Raw genomic sequence first — 17,202 nt, 5'->3', positions numbered from 1 at the left:
TTGCCAAAAATTTTTGTTCCCAGAAGTTTGAAAATATGACAGAATTGTCCCCTGCAGCTCTTTGCCACCAAGATACTCAAGGGCATGAACTCACTTACAGAGCATTCTCCAGAGTTCCCACAGACATGGAAGTGTCCCTGCTTGTAACAATAGTATTCTTATCTCTGGGCCCATTCACACTCTGAAATAACCCTGTGTGGAACCTAGGTTATTTCGTTGGAGTTCATATTGGCCCCGACTGCGCTTGGTACAGTTTGTGGGGGCAAAGAATATTCGTTAAACCCGGTGCATTTGGCACCGGGTCCCTTACTACTTCTTTTTTTGGGGTCCCACAACAATCCAGATCTTCGGTACTGAGAATGCACTACCGGATCTATCCAGATCGTGTGGATGGCATCGCCGAGGAGATCCCAGATCTCCTCGGTACAAAATCATAAGTATGAATGGGCCCTCTGTATTGTAAATAAAGAACAGAGACAAGAAGAGTGGCTTACCTAATGCCACTTGGTGAATACATGGCTGAGACAGTGAATATTCCTGTTTATAACTATTTCCCCTCTTACAGTTCAAAGAGCAAAATACTATATCCTACACCAGTTCTCAACGGCATCGCATGTGTATTTTCTCAATATCCTCTGCTCTGTGTCCCACCTCCTTGCTACTAGAAAGTGTTCTATCTGCTCTTATAGGTCAGTCTTTCTCTGTACTACAGAGCCGTCTCCTACTGCAGCACCCCAAGTCACTGCACCAAAGAAAGAAACGGACCAGCACTCTGAACATGCTCTCCTTGGAAGACCCTACTGGGGACTGCTTCTGATTCCCTTGCTTGTTGGTTTCATGATTGGGGTGTATCTTTGTAAGAAAAAATGCCTGGTAAGCAGCAATAACATCAATAATAACAAAACTTTACAAAGGCCTCAGGCTGTTTTCTGAGTAGTAGAGCATATGCTCTTTATGCCAGGTTAGATCTTGAATATATTGTGTTAAAAGATCTTATGTCAGAGGCCTGGGAAAGACCTCTCTCACAAAGGACAAAAGCCTTCACCAGTCAAAGTAATGGGCTAGAGCAGTGGCTCTTAACCTGTAGTCTCTTCACAGGAAGTCCACAAAGGCTTGAGGAAATGTGCATAACATTTCTTAGAGTCTAAAATAAAAGGAAGAAAAATGCGAGAACTAGGCTGCACAGGGGCCTTCCCTTTTTCTCTCCCCCTCCTGTGATTAGCAATTTTCCTCTCCTCACATGGGTGTAACTGATCAGATGCAAGTTCATGATTGACTGTGGAAACACAGAATGGGGGGAAACACTTGATGTGTACCAACACATTTGCAACACCCATACCTACACCTTTTTGGGGTGGGGTGGGCATGAGCCTTTGAGGAAAGAAAATGGAGAAGCCAGTCAAATTACCAGCTTAGGTACTTGCTTTTTAAAATAAATGGCACAGCTGTCCCCTGGTCAGTAAGGCTCCTATCATTTAATTGGGAATCAAAAACAAAGAAGTTTACTGCACCGGGGATAAAACGTTCCCAGATGCGTTACAACGGGCACGAGTGGGGCTGCGCACGGAGCGTGATGGGAACCCGATGGGGCCCAGAACACTAGTTTACCACATAGGGAACGCCGCTGCTGCCGAGTGTTCCCATCGGGTTCCAGAGGGCACCATTGGATGCCATTTCTGGGAACTGTTTTGAAACAGTCCCCAGAAATGGTGCCCTCTGGAACCCGATGGGAACGCTCGGTGGCGGCGGCGTTCCCTGTGTGGTAAACTTGTGTTCTGGGCCCCATCGGGTTCCCATCACGCTCCGTGCGCAGTCCCGCTCGTGCCCGTTGTAACGCATCAGGGAACGTTTTATCCCCGGTGCGGTAAACTTCAAAAACATGCTGGCTCTCACGCACCATATACTGAAGTACATTTTGAGGGTTACTATGTGTTACTAGAGTCAGTGTGGTATAGTGGTTTGAACATTGGACTATGACTCTGGGGACCAAGGTTTGATTCCCAGCTCTGCCCCCTCCTTTTCAGTCTCATGTGGTCACTCCAGCAGTGCCACCACCAGATCCTATCAGAGCCTTGAGTGGTGCAAGCAAAAAGAGAAGGGCACACATGCCTCTCAACACTCCTCTCACTATAATTGTGTAGTGTGAAAAGATCTTTCCTCTTCACCACTCACACCACTAGATTAGCTAAAGTACTGTATATACTCATGTATAAGTCTAGAAATTTTAGTCAAAAGATTGACCCAAAAACTGGGTCGATTTATCCACGGGTCAATGTAAGTTCTGTATTTTAACTCTTACCAAAAAATGAAGCATCCCCTGGTGAAAGGTGGGAGCTTAATCCCTTCTCGGAGCACCTAAAAAAAGCAACCCCCTCTACTATCGCATCCATCCAGCCTTTAGAGTGGGCACAAACAGTAATGCCTGTCAAAAATTTTAAGTTCTTTGGCATTGTTTTCCTTTACTTCATCCTTTACATCCTTCATTACATGCACTTAAATTTTATACTCGACTTACCCAAGGGTCATATCAAAAGCCATAATTCGGGCTCCAAAATTTGCCCTCGACTTATACATGAAGTTGACTTATACTCAAGTATATATGGTAATCTTGAATTTTTATTTCTTTCTCCAGCGATCCCAGAGGTATGATGATACAGAACTTGAGTCTATGGAGAGTCTTTAAGAAATAAAATGGCACTGCAGTGGTAAGACTTTTCAGAATTATCTGCATTGTTTTTCAAAGGTCTGTTGGCTGCATCCAGTGCTCTGATAGAAAGAATGCAAGAGGCTATGCTCAAAGTGTGAGCTTGTTTAGCTGAATGCTTTGTGCCTTCAAGTTATTTCTGACTTATGCTGACCTATCATGAGGTTTTCATGGTAGAATTTGTCCAGAGTGGATTTGCCATTGCCTTCCTCAGTTTGAGAGACTGTGACTTGCCCAGGGTTACCCAGTGGGTTTCCATGGCTGAATGGGGATTTGAACTCTGGTCTCCCAGTGTCCTAGTCCAACAATCAAACCACTACACCACAGTACCTCAGCTGAATACATCCCATTTTAGGCTATAAATCCCTTAAATAGTATAACAGTATAATTCCCTATACAAAAAAACTTCACTTCTCCCTACAAACAAGAAAAGATGCATGATAAGAAGATGGTTTGACTACCGATGTAGATTCACATTGGTGAATGTCCGTCCGTGTGAAGAAAACATAGTTCCCAAAGTTGGCCCACAACTTTTGCAGAGGTTAAAGGTACAAGACCCCTGCAAAAGTGGAAAAAACATGAACCTCTCCACACACACCCTAAACCGTACTTAACACACACAAAAAAAATAACTATCTGGCAAAATGACTGGATGTGGCTGCATGTGCATTCCCTCAGTCACTCTTACTCAGGTAGGAGGAGGGAGAAGGGGGACACCCATCCCACCTCCCTTCCCACCCTCATCTGTGCAAGTGAGCACATGCACCATCCTTCCTCATATTCCTCCCATCCCCCCACCTACCTCTGCAAATGAGCGAGCAAGCGAACATGTGTGCCCCCCCATGCTCTCCCATCCCATCCTCTTCCCCAACCCATGTGAGCAAGCAAGTGATGGAATATGCATGTTTGATTTCCTCCCAACACCACCAATACCTGTATAGAGTAGCAGAGGGCACTAGTGGAGATCCACAAATACAGTCATCTGCAAATGCTTAACCTGCAAATGTGGAGGGACAACCATACATAGAAAGCTAGCAGTGTCAGAGAGAAAACTAACCTTTAGCTCACGTGGCTATATCTTTCCCTATTAAACATCTCTGCATGTGTACTCTGATGTGATGCTCATTTAGCTGAATTTCTTTCTAATTTCCACCCCACCTTATCCCCACTTGCACTTAGAAAAATATTGTTTTGGGGAGAAGGATAAACTCTTCTGTTAGAAAGAATACAACAGTAGGATGCTTGTTTGTTTGTTTGTTTGGTTTTTTAAATCCCTGCATATTGAAAATTAACTTATCGGGGAGAAAACTCCAGTGCAGTTGGGGGTTGATATGTTTAAAATGTTCCTCAGCATGAAAAGTACTTTCCCTGCATATGAAAAGCTAGTTTATCAGGGCAAAATTGAGGAGCAACTCTGCTCCTAAATGTATTTGAGGCTTCTTCCAGGTTGTTCTAAAGAAGCATGAGTTCTCTTAAAATAGTTCCTTGTGCATTGCCAGGTTTTGCCACATTTTGTTGCCTTTGCATCCTTGCATTCCATTCTTTTGTGGGGCTTTTTGCAGTTTTTTTTTTAATCAGCAGCAGATGTTTGTGTGCATGTGTGTATAAAAGCAGGGCATAGTTTGTTGTGGTGGTCTTATGCTTTGATGGGCAAACACTGCAACCTACAAGCAATCACCTGATCCCTCAGCTTCCTCTGGAGGAGGCCTGACTGATTATCATTGTTCCTTGTTATTACATGAGTGAGAATTAGACATACATGTGAATTCTAGGATCTTGCTCACTTATGTGGGCATTCTAGCATCTTGCTTACTTATTGTGTATTTAGAATCTTGCTCACTTAACATGTGCATTCTGTCATCTTTCTCACTTACGTGGGCATTCTAGCATCTTGCTTGCTTAATGGGAAATACTCTAGGGACTTAGCACCTCAACCAACCTATCCTGTCCTAGCATTTTTGTGTTTGTTTTTCAGGGTGTCGTCTTCAGCTGCAAATAATCTGAGGTGATGATTTCCTCCACAGTGAATGGGACTGTGTCCTTTCACCGGTTTATTGCCAGCAGCAGGAGATTCTGGACTCCCCATTTAACTTACAGAACACATGGGCCTCCTGATGGAGTGGGAGAAGACTGCAGAATGTATTCCTTGGACCCATGGACTTCAGTTCTGCATTCTGCCACTGGGAGATGCTGTTCCATCATTTTTATAGTGTGTGTGTGTGTGTGAGAGAGAGAGAGAGAGAGAGATTTTAATATATACATGTATATATCTATATATATATAATTTTGTATAAATAAAAAAGCAATTGTTTAGTAGACATGTGTTAAAGAGGCATTATAAAAAATAGGTAATACCCAATGGGGATACTGTCAGTATTGGAACTTTTCCCAACCAGCATGACCACTATGGAATTATGGGAACTGTAGATTGAAACCAGTTCTGGTCAGCATGCAGTCTTGCACATTTGGTGAGGGTCCAAGCTACCTAACAAGGCTCAGTGGAGATACCAGAAACACACCATTCATGGGTGGTCCATAGATGTGCCTACCTGGCACCCTGAAACTCTTATTATGCTTCATGGAAGGTGAGGTACATTGCTTGGGTCACTGTAAGAAATTAAAAATGGTTCTCATGTGGGAAATTTAAAATAGGGAATTCCCCACCTTGCAAGAGTTCCTCAAACAAGTGTCCAGTATTGATTTCCATAACTACTTTCTTTACACACTCTGCATGAAAGCAATAATTAGGAATTTTGTGGCTCTTTGAAGGTTGATGGATTTATTGTGATATACACTTTATAGACCCATTATAGAAGCCAAATCCTGTGACATTATGCCACAATAAAACCATTAAGACTGCTGGCACAGTGTGGAATTAATGCTTTAACTGTAGGCTCCCTCCTGTAGATTACTGAGATTTGTAGTTGTCTGGAGTACCAGAGCTTTCTGATAGAGAAGGCTAAATATCTCACAAAACTGCAAATCCCAAAATTCACTGGCATTGATCCATGGCAGTTAAAGTGGTGTCAAACTGCATTAATTCTACGTTGTTGAAGCAGCCTAAGTATTGAGGAACTATACTTTTTGGTTTGGTTTGGTTTTGGTATAAGAGGTCAACATGGATGACTGTGGTATATTTGGTACATATTATATAGAAAATATAAAAGAAACCTTAATTCAGAGATAGTTGTGTTAGTGTCTTTCAATATAAAAAGAGAGGAATAAGGGGGAAAATTCTTTGTGGCACCTTTAAGACTAATAAATTGCCACCATGGTGCATTGGTTTGAATGTTAGACTATGACTCTGGAGACCAAGGTTCGGTTTCCAGTTCAGCCATGAAACTCATTGGATGTCTTTGGGCAAGTCACACTCTCTCAGCCTCAGAGAAGGCAATGGCAAACCTCTTTTCACCAATCTTACCCAGAAAACCCCTGATGGGTTCATCATAAATAAGAAACTACTTAAAGGTACACAACAACAAAAAGCGTTCATGGACTATAGCCTATAGTCATTAAAAGATTATGATTAGATAATGTGAGTAGTTTTAAAGATTCCTTTTTTCATTCCTCCCCTCTTTCTAACTATTCAGTTGTGTTACATGGGCCATATTAGACAATGGCTAATGGCTAACTACATATCTGCACCATAAAGATAAAAGGTAAGGATTTCCCCTTTGATAAGGTTGTCACACTATGGTTTAAAAAATCATTTACTATTGGGGACAATAAGAAGGAGGCTGAAATGACTTGAGTGAAAGGGCTAGTATCATATGTTGTACTGTGTAGTTCTTCATTTGAGACATACAGTTACACACCGCAAGCAGTTTCTGATATAGGCTACAGAGAGTTTACTGTGCTGCTGAAACTACGTGTGAAAGGGATCTGGGAGTCCATGTAGACCACAAATTGAAGATGAGTCAACAGTGAGATGCGGCAGCTAACAAGGCCAACGCAATTTTAGGCTGCATCAATAGAAATATAGTGTCTAGATCAAGGGAAGTAATAGTTCTACTCTATTCTGCTTTGGTCAGGTCTCACCTGGAATACTGTGTCCAGTTCTGGGCACCACAATTAAAAAAGGACATTGAGAAACTGGAGCGTGTCCAAAGGAGGGTGACTAAATAATAATAATAATAATAATAATAATAATAATAATTTTATTTATATCCCGCCTCTTCCGTTTGGGGATCGAGGAGGGTAACAACAGAGTTTATGATACACAATATAAAAACAATAAAACCCACAAAACCCTGACCCAACCCTCCCTCCCAAACTATAAAGTTAATATAAAACATGATTAAAATATATAACACAAAACTACAGATCCCTGAATTCCATAGCATTGAGCCATGGCAGTTAAAGCGGTGTCAAACTGCATTAATCCTGCAGTATGGCAGCAGCCTATCTCTCCCTCTCTGTCTTTTTGAGCTGGAAATTAGTTATCTTTCTATGGTGCCTATGGCTCTGTGCAAAACTAAAGTTTACCCATTTTTGTACTGGTCATATTCAGCAGTTTAACCTCTCTTTATATGTATGGAATCACTGCCTTGTTAATGAAGATCTGGTTGCCAACAACGGCGGATGGTCAGAGTTGGAGATAATACCTGCAGTTTTTGTATTTATTTAATACTTATGGATGTAGCATTTACAGATGGGTAAAACAACAAATGCTGCCAACTTGAGTGATAGTAACTCTGGACAGATGGCATTTTGCTAAAAGGTTTCCTTGCCAGCATTGCATGCAAAAGCTCAGAAGGACCAAGTCTCTCTCGTGTATCCTTCGTCATGGGTGCCCTCGCCAAACTGCCACCTCTGATGACCCCCCAAAGACACACACTTTATTCCTCTTGTTTAGTTATCTCACTCTGTCCTTGCTTTTTTTTTTAAAAAAAAGAAAAGGCCACTGATTAAATGCAGCCGTCTGCTCTGCCCTAAGTTAGGGGCATTATCTTCATGCTCATTTATTCTGTATGTTGCATGCTTTCTGCTCCTTTTCCTGGTTTATAATCTTTCTTTACCTCCTGCGTTTCTCCCCCCACCCCTTGCAACTACACTTGTTCTTTGACGTCGTCAAGTGACGGGGATACTAAGCTGCCGGAGTCTCCCCCTTTGCTGCTGGCCTCCTTCAGATCCCCCTTCGCCTCCTGCCGAGACACACTGTCCCCCCTCCCATTTGGGGTAAGGAGTTGTGGATGGGAGGGAAACCCATGATGTGAAAGAGATGGGGTGCACTCATGGGGTTGGGGCACTGCTGGACACAACTCATAGACCAGGGTCTTCAAGGGTTGACCCCTTGCAGACCAAAGAAAAGAGAGAGCTGGTGGCAAGAGGCTATGGGGCAATTTCTCCTCTAGGGGGTGCTGCCTTCCTTATGGGATAAAATGGTTCCTGGAGAGAAGGGGGAATGGGTTGGTGTCGGGTCGGGGCATCAATTCAGAATTTGTGGGAACAGAGTCTTGGGATGCAGAGTTGTGTCGTGCATGCTTTATTCTTGATGCCTGGTAACTGTGTGTATATGTGTGTACTTGTTAGAGCAATGCTTCTTCATACTGTGCATCTTCTTGAATTTTCCTTGCCTTAAAAAAAATTAGGAATTTAACATATGGAGTTTTCCTTGATAGAGAGAGAACGGCATGTTTAATTGTGCATGTTAAAGATTGTAGTTAATGATACAAGATAAAGGAAATATTTTTTTTTCAAAAGTTGGCAGAGTCCATTAGGGGAGCTTGGATAATGATATATGCTTGGATCATGACATACGCTCTCTTCCTCCCGCAGCCGTTTCCCCTTGCCTCTTAAGCTACTGGTTCCAATCTAGCAGTAGGAACTGATGGCTTCCATTTCAGTGCCATGGTCAATCCATTCCAGGGTTTCACCTGAACTTTAGTGGAGAACTTTAATGGAGTTTAAGCCACACCTCAGAATAGATTCAGCACCATGGGTACCCACTCAGAATGGATTCTTCATCCCACTGACATGGAACCCATCACCAGCCACTGTAACCTAGATCTGACTGGCTAGCTACTAAGAGAGGACTTGAAAGTGAAGTTTTTGTGTATACTCAGCCACAGCCTTTTTCAACCAGTTTTACCCAGGAGGAACCCTTAAAATACTTTTCAGATCTCAAAAGAAACTTGTTTAAAAATTATTATATCTACATCTTGAAAAAATTCCCCAATTATGATCTCTCATGGAACCCCAGCAACCTCTTGTGAAATCATAGGGTTCCAGGGATCTGGAACCCTGTTTAGCATCATTTGTATATCTAAGCCTCTTTGGTATGTGGTCAGTTTACAACAGGAAAAAGCTGAAATGACTTCTTTTTATTGTGCCAGCATAGTGCACCATTGAATTATGCATGCCTTTTAAGTTCCATGGGTCTCATTAAAACTGCCTGATGAAGAGAAAAGTCCTGTGAGGCATATTCTTGCACCAAACAAAGATGGTCCATGTCAATATATTATTTTAGCTTTCTTAGCTTCAACATTAAATCAGGTTTGCCAAAAAGGATTGGGAGTTGGAGGAATGGTATTTGAGGATTTTGCCCCTATGAAGTCTTGAATGGGGTGGATGACTAGAGAAATTGGAACAGTTTCCCCATTTTGATTGCATTTTTAAAAGAAGAGGGGATCAACTTTTTTAAACAAATGGCTCAGCTGTCCCCTGGTCAGTAAGACTCCTATCACTTAATTGGGAATCAAAAACAAAGGAGGTGGATATTTCTTTTTTTGTCCCTTCTTTGTACTTATTCTATATTTATTTTAAACCATCCGGAGGTTCCAAATCCTGCAAGTTAATATGGATTAGGAGATGCAACGTATGGACACAGCAGCTGGTTGATAAGGAAGAAAATAAACAGACCAGAAGAACTTTATGCACTATAACAGAGCAGAAATGCCTATCATTACACGTTCATTCCTGATCTTTGCTATAATTATTTACTATCACATTACAGAGTTCATTCAAGCTCTGGATTCGTCTTTTGATATAGAGTTATATCCCAATCCCAGCCATACCTTACAGACTTAAAATTAATTTCTTACCAGTTTAAGAGCCAACATGGTATAGTAGCCAAAGCTTTGAAAAGTTGCTTTGTTGGATTCCCGCTCCCAGAATCCCAACATCAATGGTCATGTTGGCTGTGGGATTTTAGGAGTAGTCGTCTGAAAATCTAGCTTTTCCAAGCTAGTAGTGGCTGGAGTGTTGGGCTGAAGCTTGGGAGAAACAGGTTCAAATCTCCATTGAGCCTTGAAACTCACTGGGCGATGCAGAGGCTGTTGCTCTCTCTTCATCTAATCTATCTCCCAGGATTTTCCTAAGGGGAAAAGTGGATGGAAGAGACTCTACCTGGAGCTCACTAGAGAAAAGGTAAGATATAAATATAACTAGGAAATAAGCATAAATAATCAGAGGACTTAAGGCTTGGAAGGCCAACTATAAAGGAACTAGTCAAGATCCTAGAAAAGACAATAATGCTTAGCAAAGTGGAAGGCAGCAGGCAAAGAGGAGGACCCTATTCCAGGCCCTGTGTGCAAGATCTGAGCAAGATGGTTGATGACTGGGTGACTTGAAGGTCTCTCATTCATAGGGTTGCCATGAGTCAAAGCTGATGTGATGACAATTAACCACAAAATTTAACTTTGCATCCTACCCTTTACAGGGTTGCCAAAGTAAAAAAAAAACCTGGAGAGAAGAGGGAATTTCAGCAGGTGCTACTTGTTACCTGTTTACATGACGAGACACCTGCTGAAATTCCTCCTTCTACATGGCCATTGAAGGTACAGAAGCTCCTGTTTTAAATCTAGCTACTGCTGTAGGGTTTATTTTAGAAAAAGTAACTGTCAAAAACTTCGGAGGAGTCCATTCCTAAGACATACATTGACAGGCAACGTGAAGGTGTACATGTACACACATACACATGCCCTACCCTGCAAACAGTCTTGGAAATTGTAGTTTAGGCATTCCTTCTCACCAGGCTGACCCAGAACCACAGAAATCCTCAAGAAGCATTTGTAAGAAGTCTCCAGCATGGAATTGTTTTGGCAAGACAAGGCAAGGGGGAATTGTCTTTTTTATAATGTGGGGATTATGAGGCAACTTCCAGCAAGTTTTTCCCCATTTGGAAATCTAGGAAACAGGAAGTACAGCTATGTTCAAGCATGTATTTCTGTGATGTATCTCTCCTGGCCCCAAGACATTTTTTTTCTTCCTTGTATCTCTGATGATTTAAAGGACTAGAGGGCAGGCTGGCTGGCCGCAGAAGGTCAGAAGGTCAGGCATTGGCCATAAGCTCTGGTCTGACCATATTGGTAGGCTGCCTCAGGCAGCTGCTACTAAAATTGTTAGTTATTTTTATAAAGCATAAATAAATAGAATGAGGATAATTATTAATTTTATTATCAGAGAGTGGCTGATGCCCTCTGGGAAATTTTCTTCTCCAAATGTCTAATAGTGCGTCCAGTTTTTGGCACTGTCCACCTTAACAGGAGAGGTGAAGGGAAGCCATTTGGTGTCTAACTCAGGTAGCAAAATTTGGGTAATTCCCTGCAGATAGATATTTTTTCTCCCCTTCTCGTGTTACATCTTGTTATTTCTCCTTACCCTTTGACATGTTAAACTTTTTTGAGGGAAGAGGGAGTTTTTGATATCATTTTTCTTGGGTCCATGTTTCCTTTTGGTGTCACAGGAAGTTATATTTCTGTGTGTAGAGTATTATTATTATTATTATTATTATTATTATTATTATTATTATCATCCCACCTTCCTCCCAGTATATGGACTCAAGGTGGCTAACAAAATTTAAAACAGTACAGGTTAAAACAGTACAAAGCATTAAAATATAAATGCAAAGTTTTAAAAATAAACAATTTTAAAAATTGTTACTAACTACCATCTTATGCTAGAGCTCTTGTCCCTAGCTCTGCAACTCTGCCAAGCTACTATTCATACAGATTCTGTCATTGTTGTGGCTTATGTTTCACATCAAGCCTGTCTGGATAACTTTGCCACAAGTCTCGGGAGAGATTGCATTACAAAAATTCTGGGAAAATCTAATGGGAAATAGTTCTGAGGAACGGATTGGGTTGAATGAGGGCAGGACTCTTTTATCTGCGTGTGTGTGTGTATCACTAACTAGTAACAACCAATAAAACTGCTAAATCAGTTTAAATCTGCATTTGAGCAGATAACACCCACTAGCTTAATTTGTCAGAGTTTTGTGAGCTAGTCAGATGTAGAGTTACCAAAATCCGGTACTTCCATTTGATTATCCTTTAGCTGATTAACATGTTCCCCTGAAGGCTCAGCCACATCTCTCATTAGCCAGGGCCTAGAAAGGGAAAAGGTGACCTGCTGTATCTGGTATTTCTTGTTAGTTCTTTCTTTTTATTGGTGGCCAGCTTAGCATTCACCTGGTTATTCTCAAACACAGATCCCACTTCCCACATGACCACTAATATTTCATGATCTATTCAGTCTGGAAAAAGAATAGCTGCTTTGGGAGTAACATTCTGGGGGAATGATGGAAGGGAGGGAGACCAAATCTGTTCCCCATTATCTCAAATTGGCTGCCCTGTAATGCACACAGAGAAACACATATCGCCTCTCCATTATTTAGTACAGCATTCTCCATTCTGAACTGTAATTCCCATCATAATGGGAATTGTGGTCCAATACATCCCAAGATCATCCAGGGTTTGTCTACACTTGGCAGAATATTCCATGCCATCCACAGAATATTCTGGCCCCTAAATTCCCACCAAATTCACCCTCTTTTCCCCCAGTGACAATTGGTGGCAGCCTTCCCACGCTGTCCCTGTTCATCACCCAGCAGCAGCACCAGGCGATTAACAGGGATGGCAAGTGACAAAGCAGCTAATTGTCATTGCTGAAAACTCACTAAAACCTCCCAGCAAAAGGTGAGTTTTAAAAAGGTGGGTTAGGGGAAGGAAGCCTGGAATTGAGTATGGGCATCATGAACAGGGGAGAACTCAGGGTAGAAAAGATCCAAGATGAAGAAGGCTGGTATGGTTGGTTGAATTTTGGCTAGCAATAGGGCAAACATGTCTTGGGTTGCTAGTTGTTGGACCTGGCCCTAAGTCTCCAGTTTTTGGGGGCTATCTCCAGGCAGGAGATGAAAGTGCAGATTCTCCAGTTAAGGGGATTTGAGCAACAGCTTGCTATAATTTGCAAGGAGTCATACTTAGCTTCTTCCTTTCTTCCCAATAGTTGGTGTGCCAGAGCTCACCCTCCATTCTGCTTTGTATCCACCTTCTGGCTTGAATCAAGTAGGCTAAATTTACATATTCCTTATCTCAGTCTCCCTAAGTAAATGAAAAGGAATAATTCTTTCATTTCACCTTAATCTGGGACAAGTCCCTTTAGTGAAGTTTTACCATTTTCAAGCATGAAATACGTTGTATGTGTGTTTGAATGACAATCTATGAGTAACCGTGATTGATACTTTATGCATAACCCTTAATGATATCACCAGAGGCCATCCCTAGGTCTCAGGTTTTGGCCCAGAAACTTCAGGGCCTGGGATAATCCTGTCTGGCAACTGTAGTTATGTGTCATGCTTTACAGGGGACAGCCCTCTATTAGAAGACATCCTCTGTATGGAGCGTTGTCCAAGTCAAGTCCAGTTTCAAGATCAAGAAGAATAAAAGGGAGAGAAAGGCGCAGGGCCCATTGGCCATTAGCACCTGGATGAACTCAACAGGTGGGCCTGCAGGTCACCTGGTCATAGTCTTTCTCAGCATAGTGTGATGTATTCTGTGTATATTTAAATGATAGTGATTGTCTCTAAATGTAGGTATATGTTTAAGATTCCCATACACAGAGATGTTGTCCAAAGCCGCATGCACTCTCATGCTTAGGTCACCTATTCTGCACTTCAGAGAGGTGTTGGTGATCATTTTATACAGCCCAGTAACAGGACTCCTAACATGCCTGCAGCAGGATTTCTTCTAGTCCTCTGTGTGGCCCTGAATCACATTGAAGACTTGAGGTTGGGGAATCTGGATTAAAAGATGTGCCTTCCCAGTTGGCCTTACCCCTCAACATCTTGGAAACTTAAAAAAGTTCAACCTTGGCTGAGATTCTGAATGATCAGTCATAGTTATGACAACAGAATTCTGTCTTTATAGCCAGCCAACCCCCCCCCCCCCAAAAAAAATAAATAACCTGCCTCTTAAACCAGATAGTGTCACAACTCAAGGTTTTCTGAGGTTATGGAAAGTGGTTGTTTTTATTTTATTTAGAGTATTTATACTCTGCTCTTCAGCCACAAAGGCTCTCAGAGCATTTACAGATTGTTAATTTGATAGATTCCTGCTCTCAGACATACAATCAAAAATACATGGCACAAAAGGAGAAGGGAATGGCAGTGAAGAAGGGGACCCAGACTCTATGCAGACCAGCCTTAAAGTCCAGCTTGGGGACAGAGTCGAGGTCTAGCATCCACATGATGCACACCCCAATTCTGTCCCCAGGGTGGCATAATGCCACACACTGCTCTGCATGGTGTGTGGCATCATGACCCTCCTCTGGTGCTGCATCTGCATGATGCAGCACTGAAGGAGTGCCATAAAACAGTGGCGCCACGGCTATTGCGCCCTTTGCAGGGCACAAAAAGAAGCTGCTTTTTGCAGCTTCTTTTTGCCCTCTGCAAAGGCCAAATAGGGGCTGCGGTGTGCAGTTGCCGCAGCTCCAATCTGGCTGTAAAAGGGGTGGTTGGAGGCCACACCCTCAGGGCTGTCTGTACAGCCCCGAAGTCCAGCAGATACTGCCGGTTCTTCTCTTTCTCCAAGGCCAAGGTGGTGGCAATTGTAATAGTCTTCAGAATGGAGAATGCTGCACTCCATCTGCTTCTGGGGTTAGGTATGGTGTAGCTGTGCCTGCCTCTTCTTCTTTCCCTTGGAGACCAGGGAGGTAGCAATTAAGAAGGAGGGAGGTGTGCGGTGTCACAACCCTCCTCCTCTGGGGCTAAAAACAGTGGAACTGTGCTTGCTTCCTCTTCTCTCTCTTCGAGGCCAGCGTGGTAGCAGTTGAGATGGAGAGAGGGACTTTCATCTACAGTGGTGCCTACAGCCACAGGCTGCCTTGAGAGAGGCAGTGGCAGCAGAACCCTGAGGGGGCTCTCCTACTGCCTGTTTCAATGCACAGTGATGTCAGTGCTGTAGTCATCATTTTCCTGATTTGTAGGGCTTCAGAAACCCATCAGGTGAGGCATTGCCTGTTTTAAGAAATAGGTTTTGGGGTCACATTTGGTTATTAATGATCATTTTAAAAAGTTGCAAGTTTATGCATACATCCAGCCTATAACCTCATTAATACTAAACAGGATACCAGTCATCAAATGTATGTATATATACATGCATGTGTGTATTAAAATATTTTCATCTCACCATAGATCAAAAGATCTCAGGTACAAGATCAACAGGTTAAAATATTTTAACACAATAAAGTTAATTTACACTAAAATGTATTAAAACACAAGTTAAAAAGAGACTGAAAAGATTAAAGCAGTTTCAAAATGTTGTGCATAATATTTGAAGCCATCAAGTTTGACCCAAGTTAACATTTTTTTCTTTCCTCCCCACCCCCTGCTCTCCTTGAGACAAAACAAGGGGCATTAGGTGTGGCCCTGGAAATGACTAACCATGTGGAGGTCCCCATGGCAGATGGTCCCCACATCATCTTGGAAGACTTGCCAAAACCTTGCCTGGATAAGTACTGTGGATGGCTTATGCGAAATGCACTGCTCACTCTCACTATCATAGGTAAGATGTGCTCATGCAAACAAGCCTATTTGGTCTCTCTTTCTTCCCTTTTACCTATCTGATTTCTCTGCCCATAGCTAAAGTTCTCTTCCACTTTCATTCAATCTATCAGCAAAGAGATGGCATTTTGATTTATAGCGACCCTAAGGTGAACCTATCATGGGTTTTCTTGGCAAGATTTGTTCAGTGAGTTTGCCATTGCCACCCCTGAGGCTGAGAGAGTGTGATTTGCCCAAGTTCAACCAGCAGGTCCCCATGGCCTAGTCCAACACTCAAACTACTACACCACACTGGCTTGCTCTTATTATATACTGTATACACCACATCTAGTTTGCCAGGTACCCTATAGAACGATGGCATGATATAGTGGTTTGAGTAGTAGACTGGAACTGGGGAGTCATGCTCAGTTATGAAGCTTACTAGTAACCTGGAGCCATTCTTTCTCTCATCTGTCTCAGGACAGGTGTGCATCTGCTCAGGCTACTTCTGGAGTATTCTAGCCCTGGAGCTGCCCCAAATTTCCCCGGTTACCTCTGCACTCCGAAGTTATGCTAGGCAGCTATCTACACAGATGTCTTGCTATGTTGTATTTGTGGGACTGCAACTCCTATATTTTCCACTCCACATGAACACTGCTGAATTACCTAAATAGAAGAGATGACTATTCAATTGCAATAGCAAGTACATTACTATCCCGCTTATCAGTGAACTAACACTCCCTAAGTGCTTTATAATGTGTAAGCTAATTGCCCCCAACAGGCTGAGTATTCATTTTACCAACCTATGAAAGGATAGAAGGCTGAGTGAAACTTGGAGTCCTGCCTGGGATCAAACTCACAACCTTGTGGTTGCAGTATTGGCATTTAACCACTGCTCCACCAGAGTTCCTGTCATGAAAAAATATTAAGGAGACTAGAAAAAGAGTTACATACAGTATGTTTAAAAAAACAAAACAAAACAAAAAAACAGAACTGGGTTCCATTGTGGGGTAAAGTAAAAACTGGCTCCATGGAACTGAAAAGAGTTTATCTGTACTGTAGCATATCTCCCACAGTTTAGCTTCTGCTATTGTCATAGGGCCCAAACAGGCCAAAATAAAGCTGCTTCGAGTCACTTCAGAGGTATGCTATTTAAATGACACATGCATTTTAAGAGGCCAGAAGCTGTGCCAAAGCTGCGCTCCAGTCCTTAGGACTGGAACGTGGCTTTATGCATGCATCATTTAAATAGCATACCTCCAAAGTGACCCGAAGCAGCTTTATTTGGGCCTGTCTGTTTGGGCCCATAATCCCAGAAGAGAAGAGAAGGATACAATATTTTCCTATCAATTAGGCTTTTCATAAAAACAGATCTGGACAGTAACCCTCTATGGACCTTCATGTAATCTCCTATCTCTGAGGAGCCAGCCATATTTTGTAGTTTTATACACATACACACACACAGAGCCCTGGCACACAGTGACCTCTTCAAGGCGAGGCTGAAAGCTGAGAACCTCAAGAAGGAGCATCAATTTCTTAGAAATGAAGGGGATAGGATTTAGGGCAAAAACAGTATGCATCTGAAGCATAAAAGTCATTGAGGCTAACCCTTTCTGCCTTATACATACTTTGAAAATGCAATTAACATGAAGTTGAAGAAAAATATTTCAAGCGTAGCAGTATTAAATATCTCATAGATTTTTTTTCCCACCACATCTTCTTTTTGCTGTGTTTGAAG

The 17,202-nt window shown here is 42.3% G+C and overlaps 2 protein-coding genes across 8 annotated transcripts in view; both read left to right on the top strand.

The window, feature by feature from the left end:
- FLT3LG (fms related receptor tyrosine kinase 3 ligand) overlaps positions 1–5,020 on the top strand; it is a 28,868-nt gene extending 23,848 nt beyond the window's left edge. For 3 of the 4 annotated variants that reach the window (XM_089480648.1, XM_089480650.1, XM_089480647.1), the window contains 3 exons: positions 713–873; positions 2,633–2,705; positions 4,680–5,020. In XM_089480648.1, coding sequence (XP_089336774.1) covers positions 713–873; positions 2,633–2,683 — 212 coding nt within the window. In that variant the 3' untranslated portion in view covers positions 2,684–2,705; positions 4,680–5,020. Of the gene's footprint in view, positions 1–689; positions 874–2,632; positions 2,706–4,679 lie in introns of those variants that run through there. The other variant, XR_016271995.1, reaches the window with a different exon arrangement.
- A 2,780-nt stretch (positions 5,021–7,800) lies between these two features.
- LOC149303626 (excitatory amino acid transporter 2-like) overlaps positions 7,801–17,202 on the top strand; it is a 31,571-nt gene continuing 22,169 nt past the window's right edge. Inside the window, exons 1-3 of one of the 4 annotated variants that reach the window (XM_089479857.1) lie at positions 7,806–7,882; positions 13,289–13,424; positions 15,324–15,486. In XM_089479857.1, coding sequence (XP_089335983.1) covers positions 15,357–15,486 — 130 coding nt within the window. In that variant the 5' untranslated portion in view covers positions 7,806–7,882; positions 13,289–13,424; positions 15,324–15,356. Of the gene's footprint in view, positions 7,883–13,124; positions 13,425–14,875; positions 14,928–15,323; positions 15,487–17,202 lie in introns of those variants that run through there. The other 3 variants (XM_089479858.1, XM_089479855.1, XM_089479859.1) reach the window with 3 other exon arrangements.

The sequence above is a fragment of the Sceloporus occidentalis genome, unplaced genomic scaffold (genome assembly GCF_023333645.1).
Source record: "Sceloporus occidentalis isolate IW3139 unplaced genomic scaffold, rSceOcc1.0.p SCAF_14, whole genome shotgun sequence".
Classification (NCBI taxonomy): Eukaryota; Metazoa; Chordata; class Lepidosauria; order Squamata; family Phrynosomatidae; genus Sceloporus; species Sceloporus occidentalis.
Note: the sequence above shows the minus strand (reverse complement) of the source record. Positions and strands in the feature narration are given on the sequence as shown.